This window comes from Vicia villosa, linkage group LG6, assembly GCF_029867415.1.
Source record: "Vicia villosa cultivar HV-30 ecotype Madison, WI linkage group LG6, Vvil1.0, whole genome shotgun sequence".
Taxonomy (NCBI): domain Eukaryota; kingdom Viridiplantae; phylum Streptophyta; class Magnoliopsida; order Fabales; family Fabaceae; genus Vicia; species Vicia villosa.
Window position 1 is genome coordinate 141775002 of NC_081185.1, and position 13419 is coordinate 141788420.

General features: G+C 32.3%; 2 protein-coding genes across 2 annotated transcripts; both read left to right on the plus strand.

Moving 5' to 3' along the window:
* The first annotated feature begins 369 nt into the window (after nt 1-369).
* On the plus strand, nt 370-6804 carry LOC131610276 (RNA polymerase I-specific transcription initiation factor rrn3-like). The gene is made up of 15 exons (XM_058882177.1): nt 370-591; nt 713-796; nt 1000-1071; nt 1177-1272; nt 1373-1612; nt 1697-1807; nt 1896-2012; nt 4124-4249; nt 4366-4434; nt 4542-4648; nt 5087-5170; nt 5270-5360; nt 5625-5744; nt 5900-6084; nt 6193-6804. Exons 1-15 carry the CDS (start codon nt 529-531, stop codon nt 6458-6460), a joined length of 1833 nt encoding a protein of 610 aa, XP_058738160.1. The 5' UTR covers nt 370-528; the 3' UTR covers nt 6461-6804.
* A 4424-nt stretch (nt 6805-11228) lies between these two features.
* LOC131612582 (small ribosomal subunit protein uS12y) lies at nt 11229-12573 on the plus strand. The gene is made up of 4 exons (XM_058884349.1): nt 11229-11357; nt 11814-11969; nt 12069-12195; nt 12287-12573. Exons 1-4 carry the CDS (start codon nt 11353-11355, stop codon nt 12425-12427), a joined length of 429 nt encoding a protein of 142 aa, XP_058740332.1. The 5' UTR covers nt 11229-11352; the 3' UTR covers nt 12428-12573.
* Nucleotides 12574-13419: the final 846 nt, after the last annotated feature.

Sequence of the window (13419 nt, forward strand, 5' to 3'; positions counted from 1 at the left end):
AAAAATATTTTACATTGTCGGTGCATATTCCTATTTCTCTTTCTAAAATGTTTATTAAATTTAACGAAATTAATTTAAGTTATTTTAATGAGTGAGTGAAATACTTAACAATTTTAATTAATAAAAAGATAAAGGGAGTTGATAATAGTGGAAGATTGGGTGATCCATGATTGATCTTATTTTATTTAAATTAATTATTTAAATAAATTTGTTAAGATAATTTTGACTCCAAATATTATTAAGTGACTTAACAACTTTAGTTATTAAGATTAATAAAATAATTTTGATTTCAAATATTATTAAGTAACTTAATAACTTTAATTAATAAGATAATATTAATCACGGTAAGCTATAAATAAATACTAGAACCCTAATTCCACAACAACACTCTCTGCTCGGCCACTCTCGCGCCTCCATAGCCAATCCTTGTTTCCGATCGAAAACCATTGCCTGTGTCCGATTCTCACCACCGTATTTGGCCACTGTTCCATCTTTGAGCTTTCTTCTTTCTACGGAAGCACGGTACCGATGCTTCCACCAAGTGATTGGCAGTTAATATTATACGTTAGAGACGCCCTTCTTGAAGTCACGGTAAACCATTTTAGTGACTTCCAACCACAATTTTTTGTTCAATTTCATAACCAGTGACAATCATTAAAAAAAAATTAAGCTTTATTATTAATCTATTTATCCCCTGTTTTTTGTGATTTAGGGTGGTAGAGAGAATTATGAAGAGATTGTTGGATATTTGCAACCAAAAAGGAATCTTAATTCTGATGAAGCTGCTCAACTTGTGGTAGATTCTTTAATTCAAGTTCATACTTAATAAAAACTTAAATTGTTCCGTTAAGTCAACTCAGTTGGTAACTGTGCAGAGGGGCGCGAGTCCTTCATCTTTAAAAGAGTGAATTTGAGCCACTAGATAAAAACTTTATTAAGTCTAAGTTAAATTTGATACAATTCTACCATACATTATTTATATGTATGATATGATTACAGGCAATTTTGAAAGCGCTTGCTGGAACAGTGTCCTACATAGACTCTATCCATCATGGAGCTCTTATTTTTGCTGTAAGTTGTGTTATTTAGTGTTTGAAACTTGAAACTTTGCAATGATTGTTGTTGGTAGATAGATAACTTTTTGATATGGTTGATCTGACAAGATGTTTTGTTCAGCTTGAGAGAACGAGCTTGTGGAATTTGGCTACTTCATATAAGAATTATGATGCAGCTGATATCATGGATGCTCTGATGGATTTCATCGTATCATTGGTGAATATTTTATTCTGTATTGACTCGATATCTTTGCAGTTGTAGACAAGGCTATTTGAAAATTTAATAAAGTTTGATTGATTTGTAATCTTTGTTGCAGGCTGCTTCGAAGGGAATGTTTACTGATTGGTGTTTGGAGAGGCTTGTGAGACATTTTACTGCTCCTAATCATGTCATTGATTTTCTGAAAGATGAAAATGGAGTTGACAGGAAGAATAAGGTTCTGTCTCGGGTTCATGCTGCTCTGAAACAAATATCTGATCTGGTGCCCCTTGCTCCCATGCGGTTAACATCAATAGTTGTCCAGAATATACCGAAACGCTACGATGTGACAGAGCATGTGAGTTCAGTGAAAGGGTTGATGCAACTTCTTGGAACAGTAATTTTTTCCCTCAAATTTTTTTGACTCTAATGTTGCTTGTAGGAGATAGTCATGTATGTTGAAAATATGTTAAAGCTTGAGAGTGGTGCAATTGGAGAAATTGTTGGTAGTACAATGCTACCTGCACTTGTGGATAAGTTGATAGAGTTGGATGTAAGTTTGATAAGCCCTATAATATTTCAGTCAAAACAACGCTGGGACCTTTGGCCATTAAATTTTAATTTATTTGTCTTGGATGCAGGTGGAAATTGGATGGGACGGCAAGATGCATGAGGATGCTAAATGCATATTTGAAATGGAGTTATTTGAAGATATTGCTGAACTTGCAGATGATGATGAAAAATATTACAGCAGTATGGTATGGTCCAATATAATCTATTTAAAGTACATGTTGGACTCTTATGATAAGGTGTTATTTTCAAGATAAAAAAGATGACAAAACTACACTCCTTCCTATGCTTGGCTTCATATATAACTTCTTTGATTTGTGTTTCTTTTATACATATTGCGTGTGTTGTGAAGTTATTTTGACGCTTGTTCCTTCTCTGGTGCATAGTTTCATGATAGTGTTAAATGTCAATGCTCGAGGTCATTAAAATGGCCCTATCGTCCCATAATCTTCCAACATCCATTTGAAGACGAGTGACAAGAAAAATTCCCAAGGAAGGAAAGGTGGGGTTATGGATGGCTGAGTGTGGAAATTCAACCAAAGAAGATGAATTTGAGAGTGTGGGAAATTTACCTAAGGGGAGACAAATCAATCCCTATTTGTGACTAACTTGTATAAACTGCTAACTCTAATTAGCAATTCCTAATAGCCGCGCTATTTGCCACTTCTCGGTTTAGGTGGTTTGTGGGGCACGTAGAGAGAAAACCTGTATATATCTGAAGTAGGGAGAGGAGATCAAATGGAGGGTAACCAAATCACTAGAGGAGGAGGTCAACCTAGAAAATCTGCAGGAGGTAATATTAAGGGAGATTTGGAGATTCAGGAGTTGGATAGAAACATGATTCATGAGTTGGATAGAAACATGATATATGATAGAACTTTATAGTGTCAATTGATCCAAGTAGCTGACCCCACTTAGTGGGGTAAGGCTTGATTCTTTGTTATTCGCAATTACTATACCAACTTCTGTCGGTTGGACAAATTTGCGGACCATGATCTCATATATCTCTTGCAAATCTTTAGTTTTGGTAGGGAAATCGGAATATGGTTCATTTAGATTTGAAAATTTTCTGAATAGGAAATTTAGCTATTGGAATCAGCTGACTGTAATGTATGTTGAAGTAGATGCCCATACCTATTGGCTTCTACGGTGGATGGAATGTGATGATTGACTTTGATCAGCTATGCTGATATAAGGCTATAGCATAATAATTTGTCACATATAACGTATTATACTTTTGTTCTCTCTTATAAGTTTCTCTAATATACTTCTGTAGCAGAGAATGAACTTTGACTTCCTGTCAATTTTATTCCAATGATCTGTCTTACATTTTGATGACCGAGATCACTATTGATGGATCCACTCGGTCACACCTCTTTTCTTTTTCACTTAACATATAAGCATTTCTTTATTAAGATAAAAGTCTGATGAGACCATACTTTGGTTGAAATGTATAGGCCAGACCATACAGGTTGCTATATTGGTAGTTTTATTTTCAGAGAATATATGTTTCAAGGCTGTCAAGTGTCAAGCCATCTTTTGCCCGATTAAATTACAGAGGGCCTTATTCTGGTATTTGCCTATTTCAGGCTAACAAGCCTAGCTGAGGCTAGGCTTTGTCAGGCCGTGGTTCAGGTTGAGCGGCTTTGTAAAGTGGCAAAACTTCATCAGTTGAGTCCAGGTATAAAAATGCTTATACACGTGTTCTAATTGCAAGGACTTGATTAGTACTTAGTTGACCACTCTTAATATGTCCTGCTCATGTTTTAATTGCAAGGACTTGAGTTGTCAAATGTTATGGTACTAAAACTCTTTTAATCAATGTGATGCTAATAGATACTTAGCCTCTCTTAATCAATGTGATACTGAGAGGTATGACACATCTTTTTCCAACTGGTGTATTAGATAATCATTTGGATTTTCTTTTGTAAAAGGAGCACCTGGATTCTGGAATTGACAGAAGCACAAAACTTAAGCTATGTTTATTAGTCTAAAATGAACCCTGTACACTAGAGGAGTATGATCCTAAAAGGAAAACTCCCTTCAAGAATTGATTGTTGATAGCATTTAATTGACTACAGAGTGTGCGCATCATCTTTTGGCTAGTATTTCAAATTTTTTCGAATTATGTGTGTTTCTGTGATACACGCTGTATATCTATATAAGCTTAATCCTTATTATTAATCCTTATTTATATAATGAAATGATATTTTCTATTTTAGATTTTCCTGTGTAGCTGGTCATTGTGTGATTCTTATTATTAATGTTATAACTTGTCTTTTGGTCTTCATTTTTTCAGTGTGCTTCAGAGCTATTAAATAGGAACAATTTGCAAGGCAACAAGGTTGTGGAGAAAATAGATAGCCTAATTGTGATGACTTTTTTGCATCTTGAATCCTGTCAAAATAGTGGCCGATTGACTGAGGTACTCCTGCCAATATACTACCAACTCTTGTGTGCAACATCATGCTTTCATGTTTATTTAATCTTCAAACAATGGATGGAATGATTTTGAAAATGTTAATTAAATTCTTTGGTTAGGTATTTGATATCTTATTGGCGTCATTTAAGAGAACTGTGCTGAATACATATAAGTCAAAATTTACCCAGGTACACTTTTGTTATCTTTTTACAGTATCTAACATGCATGTACTATATTTCTTGTGGGTACTATTTCTATGTAATGCATAGTCACTGACTTTGTTTTGATGCTGCAGTTTGTGATGTTCTATGCATGTGCATTGGATCCTGAGCAATGTGGTGTGAAATTTGCAGTAGTTCTCAGAGATATGTTTGAATCACAGCTTAATCCCCCTATTACTAGGTATTAGTGGTTTGCCTCAATTTTATCTACAAGGCCAATATCACACTAATGCATTCTGCATGAATTTAGCACAACTGATTTTACTGCTTTAATATAATTCCTTTAATTTGATCAAGTTGTTAACCTGACACTGTAATTTCAGTAGCTATGATGAACCACTTGCCCTTGCTATATGAAGTTACTACTAGCATGATAGACCAACATTAATAATTTTTAATCATTTTGCAATATGGGAAGGTGTGGCTGCTGTGTCAAAATGACAACTTTGCAGCCACAAGTTATTTCCACCATTAAGTTGGCCCTCCTTGTCCTTTTCTTAAAATGCCTTTGGATGTTAACAAAGCTGAACTACTATGGAAAATCTCACGCCATGCAGATAACATTGTATATTATTCAAATATAACTCGCCACATTTGTAATTGTCTTCATATGTTTCAGGATGAGTGCTGTTGCTTATCTTGCTAGCTATTTATCCCGTGCAAAGTTTCTTTCATCTGCATTGGTTGTTGACATCATAAAAAGGTTTGGAAACACATTGTGCCTACTTCTCTTAATTATAAAATTGACTTCTATTAAGAAATTGATAAAGATAAATCTGACAATCTTTTGTTGATTTTTCAGTTTGGTAAATTCGTGTTTTGCGTATTGCAAGAAGTTACCTGATTCAGATATGAACCCGGAAGCTCATCAAGTGTTTTATTCTGGGTGCCAGGTTCGTCCATTGACCTTTTAGGATATGATGGTTTTTATTGCGCTTTTGATTCTGCCATCACCCTGCCACCTTGTATTTTATTTTGGCTGATTATAAAATGAATCTGTCATGAAAATAATAAATTGGTTTGTCTGTCTATTAGCTTTATTTGACCTGGTGAACATTTCCGTTAACTTATACTCTTTTTTCTTGTTTTGAAGCCAGTGTTTATTGGTGGACCCTGAGTGTTAATTTTGTTAATTTTATTTGTTTTGGTGTGAGCAGGCTATCATGTACATTTTGTGCTTTCGCATGAAATCATTGATGGGCATTCCTAGGCTTAGAATGCAGCTTATCACAATGCCAATGTTACAACTTTGGAAACAAAAACTGAATCCCTTGAAGGTAAGGAACAATTTAGAAAGCTGTCATGGTTTTATGGATAAATAATGAGACCAGTGATTTTGCTTGATGGAGAGTGCATGTTGTAACTTCTCTTATAACCTTGTGTAGCTTGTCTGAAAACAAAACCTTGGGCCTGATATAAATTTTTCTGACAGGTGTGTTTGCCTAGCGTAGTAGAGGAATTTCTTAAACAAGCAAAGGCTGCTCGGCTTTTCATGTCAGCAGAGTTATTTATTTTTGAAGATTTGCTCGAGTCTGATCTTTCCATAGCTTTTGGTGGGATGGATAGACTCGACATGTTCTTCCCATTTGATCCATGCTTGTTGAAGAAGAGTGAAAGGTGTGTAACTTGTCTTGATTTGACCCGGACATTTTCTGTCAATATATTATTGTTTTCTAACTTTGCTTTTTGTTCTCCATTCCAACTGTCTTTGATGACAATCTCCAGCTACCTAAGACCACATTATGTCCGCTGGTCAAGAGTCAAAACTACATATGGCGATGAGGAAGAGAGTGATTCTGGAAGTGAAGCATCAGACGACGATTTTGTTGACAGAAATGCAAATGATATGATTGATGATGATATGGTAGACAGTGTCGGAGCGGGTCTTGATTTTGATCCCGACTTGAACAAAATGTCCATCACACCCAAATCATTCAAATATGGGTTTAAGGAACAGATGGAGCGGGGTCACATGAATGTTGTCGAAATTTAGTTTATCTGCCAGTCTGCCTTCTTTGTGATGCGTGCATATTCGTATTACGTAATCGTTAAAGCTTGTCGTTAAAGCCTGTCAATTTTGCAATGTTTTAGGCCAGCCTACCAACACAATGATGTCTTAAAATCTGAAACTGAGAACACTCTATTGATACATTGGAAATTTTGATGCTTAGCATTTATTTTTCTCTAGTCTTTTGCAACTATACATTAATATCTTGTAATATAGTACATTGTCAGTTTGAGTTAAAAAAGTGTGCGTATAAATATATATTTATAAGTGTATACTTTATAAAATTCATATCATAATATCAATGGATAATTGTTGATTTTTTAATCTAATACTATATTTTTGTTTGAGTTAATATTAAATGAATTTATTGTGCATTATTAGTGTTAAAAGATTTATATGGCTAAACGATCACAACCATTCACAGACATGATTTTATAGTGAAATTTAAACATTAATTATCTTTGTGTTGCACATGATAAATGAATCAATATCTTCTCTATTTCTGCCAAATATGAATTCACCTGATTATAAGACACATTAATTATCTGTGTTGCACAAGATAAGTAGATCAATATCTTCTCTATTTCTGCCAAATATGAATTCATCTAACTATAAGACACATTAATTATCTTTGTTTGTGTTGCACAGGATAAATGAATCAATATCTATTTCTGCCAAATATGAATTCACACAAATATAAGATACACCTTTAATGTGTCCTTTTCTCATAGTTAAAAGTCCTCAACTTATTTGAGAAATACATATGATGTTATTACCAAAAAAAGAATAAAAAATACATATGATGTTAATGCAGGACAAAACTTTGTTAAATGGTGCCTATAAATGCTTTTTTTTTTCTTCCCAATTGTGTGATAAACTTAAGTGGTTAAACCATGATGCCTATAGTTTGAAATAATTTGCTCATGATTGATTGATTTCAGAGAGTAGTATGTGCTTATAGTCGGAGATTTTTTGCTCAAATGAACTATCCAAACATCAATATAGGTCTCTTGTCAGCATTTACATATAGATTGCATGGGGAGACAAGTAACTTCCATCTTTCAAATGGTGATATGACAATAACTTTCGACGATGTTTTAAATTTGTTACATTTGTCTACCCCCTTCGATTATTGGATCATACAATGCTACACAAAGGTGTCATGTAAGACTCATGTGGCGGAGCAAGAAATTTTAAGGAGTCTAGGCAAAAATTTTATACCTTGGTTTTTACTAATTTTACACTCTGTTTTTATTAATTTTGCCCTTGATTTTGTCTAAAAATGTTGTCCTTGATTTTGTCCAAAAATTTCACACCCTGTTTTTATTAATTTTGCCCTTAGTTTTTTCTAAAAATTACTAATTTTATCCCTGATGTTATCTAAAAATCGACTATTAAGTGGAGAGTATACAATAAAAGGAGGGGTTGAGTCCGGGCGCATGCCCGTGCTCGCTGGGCTGTAGCTCTGGCCCTGGCTAAAGTTAAAATAGAAAAGGTATATGATATGAGTAGGGCTGACAATGAACCAAACTAACTAGAAAATAGTTCGAAACTCGATTCGAAAATTAAATCGTTGAACTAGTATGAGCTAAAAACTAAGTTCGTTAGCTAAATGAGCTGAACTTGAACTATACATAGTACGACTCGTTTGATTCATGAGTCAATTCGATTATATATGAGATAGATTATATTGTCTTTAAGAGTAGGTTTAAAGATTTGCTCTACATCTTAGTATCATATTTTATTTTAATCTAACAGTTTTAATTGATAATTTATATTCTCAAGTGAGCAAAATATTTCTACAAATAATTATACAAATAAAATTAACATCGTATAAATTCCAATCTTATAACTTTTATTTTATTTCTATATTTTATTTAAAAAATATTAATTTAAAATATCAAATATATATATATATATATATATATATATATATATATATATATATATATATATATATATATATATATATATATATATATATATATATATATATATATATATATATATATATATATATATATATATATATATATATATATATATATATATATATATATATATATATATATATGAGCAATTTATAATGAGAAATGAGAGAAATGAATATCAACCATTGGATTTATCAAGAGAGAGAATGTTAATGCATTTATGTGGTTATTAATTTATCTCTCTTGATAAATTCAATGGTTGATATTCATTCCTCTCATCTCTCATTATAAAATACTCTCACTTGATATGCTCCCCAATAGTTAGTTATTTGTTAAAGCTATTAATAATATTCACTTAACAACTTAGAATATAATGATTATGGATTAATATTTAACAACATCCTAGTCTAGAGTTTAATACAACCCAAACTAAAAAACATTCTTCGGACGAAAAATTCTTGCATAGAAACAAACATAATTCTATATTGTTATGAACAATCAATTAAGAGAAAGAAAATTTGAAATTTATTTAAAATTTAATTTCTATTTTAATTGGAATTATGTGGTGGTAGACTTTCTGTTACTGAAGGGACTCTGTTGGAAGATCCTTCCTCATATCGACGATTAATTGGTAGACTCATTTATTTGACAAATTCAAGGCCTGACATCTCCTATGTTGTTCAACATTTGAGTCAATTTATGTCTCAACCAAGACAACCATATTTTCAAGCTGCCATTCGAGTTCTAAGATACTTAAAGTCTGTTCCTACCACTGGTATCCTTTTCTCTATATCCAACAACTTGAAGCTCTTAGGGTTTGCTGACTCAGATTGGGCCAGATGCCCTGACACAAGGAAATCCATTACTGATTATTGTGTAATATTAGGCTCTTCTCTCTTATGTTGGAAGTCAAAGAAACAACATACTGCTTATCGATCCTCTACTGAAGCTGAGTATAGAGCTCTGGCTTCTATTACATGTGAAATTCAGTGGCTGCAATATTTGTTTCGTGACCTCAATGTTGAATTTACCCAACCTGCTTCTATTTTTGTGATAGTAAATCATCAATATATTTGGCACATAATCCTACGTTCCATGAACGCAGCAAGCACATTGAATTGGACTGTTATGTAGTTCGCGAGAGGCTTCAGTCCAAACTCATCCACTTGTTTCCTATCTCTACTCATTTCAGCTTGCAGACATGCTAACAAAACCACTGCATTCCCCGAATCTTCAAAGAACACTGGTCAAGTTGGGTCTTTGCAGTCTTCAAAGTCCAACTTAAGGGGGACTGTTAGTATAGAGTACATTTGTACTTTAGATGTAGAGTATTATTTTCCTTGTATTGTAGCATAGACGTGTACATACGTGCCACATCATTAGCTTGTAGGTAAGTATATATACCACTTGTAACCTACTGATTGAGCAATGAAGAATACACATTATTATAACACAATTCAGTTGAACTTTATCCCTTCAACTATTCCTGCGCCTCTTGTGTTCTTCTTCATCATGAACCCATGACTGATCTTTAACGTGATCCAATCTTGTCACTGTTTCACAGCCTCATATGTCACTCTTAACAATTTGAAAGAATAATTTGCATTTGTAGCCGGGTTCCAGCGAAAAAAGTCCGATTTGCGGTAGATTATAATTGACACTCTATTTAACTTAATAAGTAATTTGGTTTTTAATTTGCTTTACGTGTGTTTGGATTAGCTTTTTTTCACCGCCACCATACGTTTGGAGAATATTTTATCTTGAAAAAGAGAAGCTCCAAAAGGTTGGATTAGCTTTTTTTTCCATCACCACCGCACATTACCGTAAAAAAGAGAAGCTCCAAAAGAGAGTTTCTAGCAAACATTGATTCCCACCACAATTCCAAAAACATGGTTTGTCATCATTAAACCATATAATATAATATACCATACATTTTCAAGATATCAAATCATTCGATATATTTACTTTCAATTCAAAACATAAAATATATTAATCTATTTCTAAACATAAAATACATACATTAGCATGACATCAAATCATAAAATATATTTACTTTTAACTCAAAATATAAAACAATTTAGTCCATTTCTAAACATAAAAAATAAGGTTAAATATATTTTTAATCCATATAAATATTTCAAATTTTATTTTTAGTTTCTATAAATAAAATGACATGTTTTGGTCCATGTAAAATTTTGTACACATGCAGCTTTAGTCCATGTTATTTTCTAAAATTTTGAAAATTATTTTATTATACTTAAACTTTAAAATTTTTGAATACTTTTTTTCCACACATGTTTAAAACACTATAAAAAGTTTATTTATCAAATTTTAGAATTTTTTAAAATAAAATGAATTAAATATGAATCTTTTAAATTTCAAAAGTAGTAAAAATCTTGACTTATAAATCAAACTATGAGATCATTTTTTCGAGGAATTTTTTATAACGTTCTAAATATATATGAAAAATAATCGTTCAAAAACACACATTGATTTAATGGTAGATGGTAGAGACTAAAACTACGTGCATATAATTGTAAGAACTAAAACATGTCATTTTTTAATAGGGACATAAAACATAATTTGATAATTTTATAGGACCAAAAATAAATTTAACCCTAAAAATATCACTTTTAACTCAAAACATATGTGTTTGAACTAATATTTAATAAATCAAAATCACCATTTCCCACTTTCCTATATGTGTTTGAGTTTTTTTATTTGGACACCACCAACCGGTGTAAATAGTAGGTTCCTCTTTGTTGTAAAACTCAAATAAGCCCAAGCCCAAGCCCAAGTTAAACGGCTTTTGTTTACTTAATCGTTATTGCTCTACCCCAAAACTCCTTCAATAATATTAGGGTTTATAATTTACACCGCGGCTACTCCATACTCCTCCCCCGAGCTTCTCCAATCTCAACCTAGCGTTCCTAATTCTCGATCACCATGGGGTAATTCAACATTACATTCTTTAAAATCATTATCTTCATGCAGATTTATTCGACTTTATGTTGTTACGTTCTTCCATTTATCATGTTTGATTCCAAATTCAAATTCTTGTTAGTATATTTTGGACAGAAACATGAAGTTGTTGATTAGGGTAATTAATTTGTGACGCTCTTATACAATTTGTTGCTGCATCCTATTGATCTTTGTTGTGGCGTGGGCACTTTATATAAATCATGTTTTAACTTATTCGGTATTTTTTATTGCAATTTGATTGTTATCAGCTACAAGATTAGTGTACCATAGTTTGTATTTGAGATGAATATGATACTATTTAGTTCTTTTCGGGCATTGTATAATTTGATCTTTGCTACTCCTTTAAGCAAAACAATTGCAGTTTATTTTAAATCCACTTAAGAATCTTAGAGATAGAGATTTATTGTTGATTTGTATTCCTGCAGGAAGACAAGAGGAATGGGAGCTGCCCGCAAGCTGAGGAAACTCCGTATTAAGCAAAGATGGGCAGACAAGCAATTCAAAAAGTCTCATCTTGGGAATGAATGGAAGAAGCCTTTTGCTGGTTCATCCCATGCCAAAGGAATTGTTCTTGAAAAGATGTAAAATTTGTTTAACATTTTTGTTCTACGATCTAAGTTTATATAATTTTAATTGGACATTATCTGATGATATGAATTTGTATGATACTTTATGTACAGAGGTATTGAGGCTAAGCAGCCTAACTCTGCCATTAGAAAATGTGCCAGAGTTCAACTCATCAAAAATGGGAAGAAGATAGCTGCATTTGTGCCAAACGACGGTTGCTTAAATTACATCGAAGAAAATGTTAGTGACCATTATTTGCTGTTTTCGTCGTGTCGAATTCTCTTGTAGGTTGAAATCTATTGATGATATTGTTTGTTTATGATGGTTGTAGGATGAAGTTTTGATAGCTGGATTTGGACGTAAAGGTCATGCTGTTGGAGATATTCCTGGAGTTAGATTCAAGGTTGTGAAGGTTTCCGGTGTCTCTCTCCTTGCCCTATTCAAGGAGAAGAAGGAAAAGCCTAGGTCTTAAATTTGGGGATGGATCTCCTCTCTTTTTTATTTATTTCTACAAAGAAACTTGTTATGAATTTTGCAACTTGAAGCTAATTGAATTCTATCAACAATTTTGTATTCTTAATAGTAATCCTTTTGAATTTAAGTTGATTCAAATGATAATATATTTTATATTTCCTCTCTTTTCACTCTCCTAGTACTTTTTTTAGCTGTGCTTGTGAATCTTGCTACAGCAGCCTGATCTATTTGAGCAATTGAACGTAGTTCTGCATTTCTGTTGGGTGATATTAACCATTCAAATATTAACTTTTAGTTAATGGTGACAATCATCAATGGCCTGAAAGGTTGCAAGTGTGAAATATTGCAAGTGTTCTAAATACAATAGACAAGATAATTGAGGTTCCCAATCTTTTAATAGAACTTAAATTGTATGATTTGGTTAAGAGTTGGGTCCCCATGCATGAAAGATGATAAGTGTTTCAAGTACTATTCTTGTTGACCAAACTATGGTCATGTTGTCTCTCAAAGCCCAAATTTGTTAATGATGATAAGTGTTTCAAGTAGAGCTGTGAAAATGGGCTAGCCCATATGGGCCGTGGGTAGCCCATCATGCCTGCATAATTATAAATTAAAAAAAAATATATTAATATTTATATTATCTTACTCAAAAATAGTATATTGATTTTTCTCACTTCACTAAATTTTATTTCTATTTCATTCAATCTTTCTCTTTTAAATATTATACATTAATATAATCAATATTTTTTCATCATATTATATTAGTTTTTCTCTTATAATAAACATTCAAGTATTATTTTATACAATTTAGACATATATTGTATTTAGAAACACATTATAGTATTTATAAGAGATAATATAGTACTTAAAAATGTATTATGTTTGAAATAACATAATTTTTAATTTTATTTATAATAAATATTATAGAGTTTTTATTTTAATTTTTTTAAATAAAAAAGCCCATTTAGGGCCGGGTAGCCCGAAGCCCAT

Coding starts and splice junctions, on each gene's coding strand:
- LOC131610276 (XM_058882177.1), top strand. CDS start 529: ATGCTTCCACCAAGTGATTGGCAGTTAATATTATACGTTAGAGACGCC. Junction 4,250..4,365: donor ATAGTGGCCGATTGACTGAG/GTACTCCTGCCA, acceptor TTCTTTGGTTAG/GTATTTGATATCTTATTGGC. Junction 5,171..5,269: donor GTTGTTGACATCATAAAAAG/GTTTGGAAACAC, acceptor TTGATTTTTCAG/TTTGGTAAATTCGTGTTTTG.
- LOC131612582 (XM_058884349.1), top strand. Junction 11,970..12,068: donor GGAATTGTTCTTGAAAAGAT/GTAAAATTTGTT, acceptor CTTTATGTACAG/AGGTATTGAGGCTAAGCAGC. Junction 12,196..12,286: donor TAAATTACATCGAAGAAAAT/GTTAGTGACCAT, acceptor TGATGGTTGTAG/GATGAAGTTTTGATAGCTGG.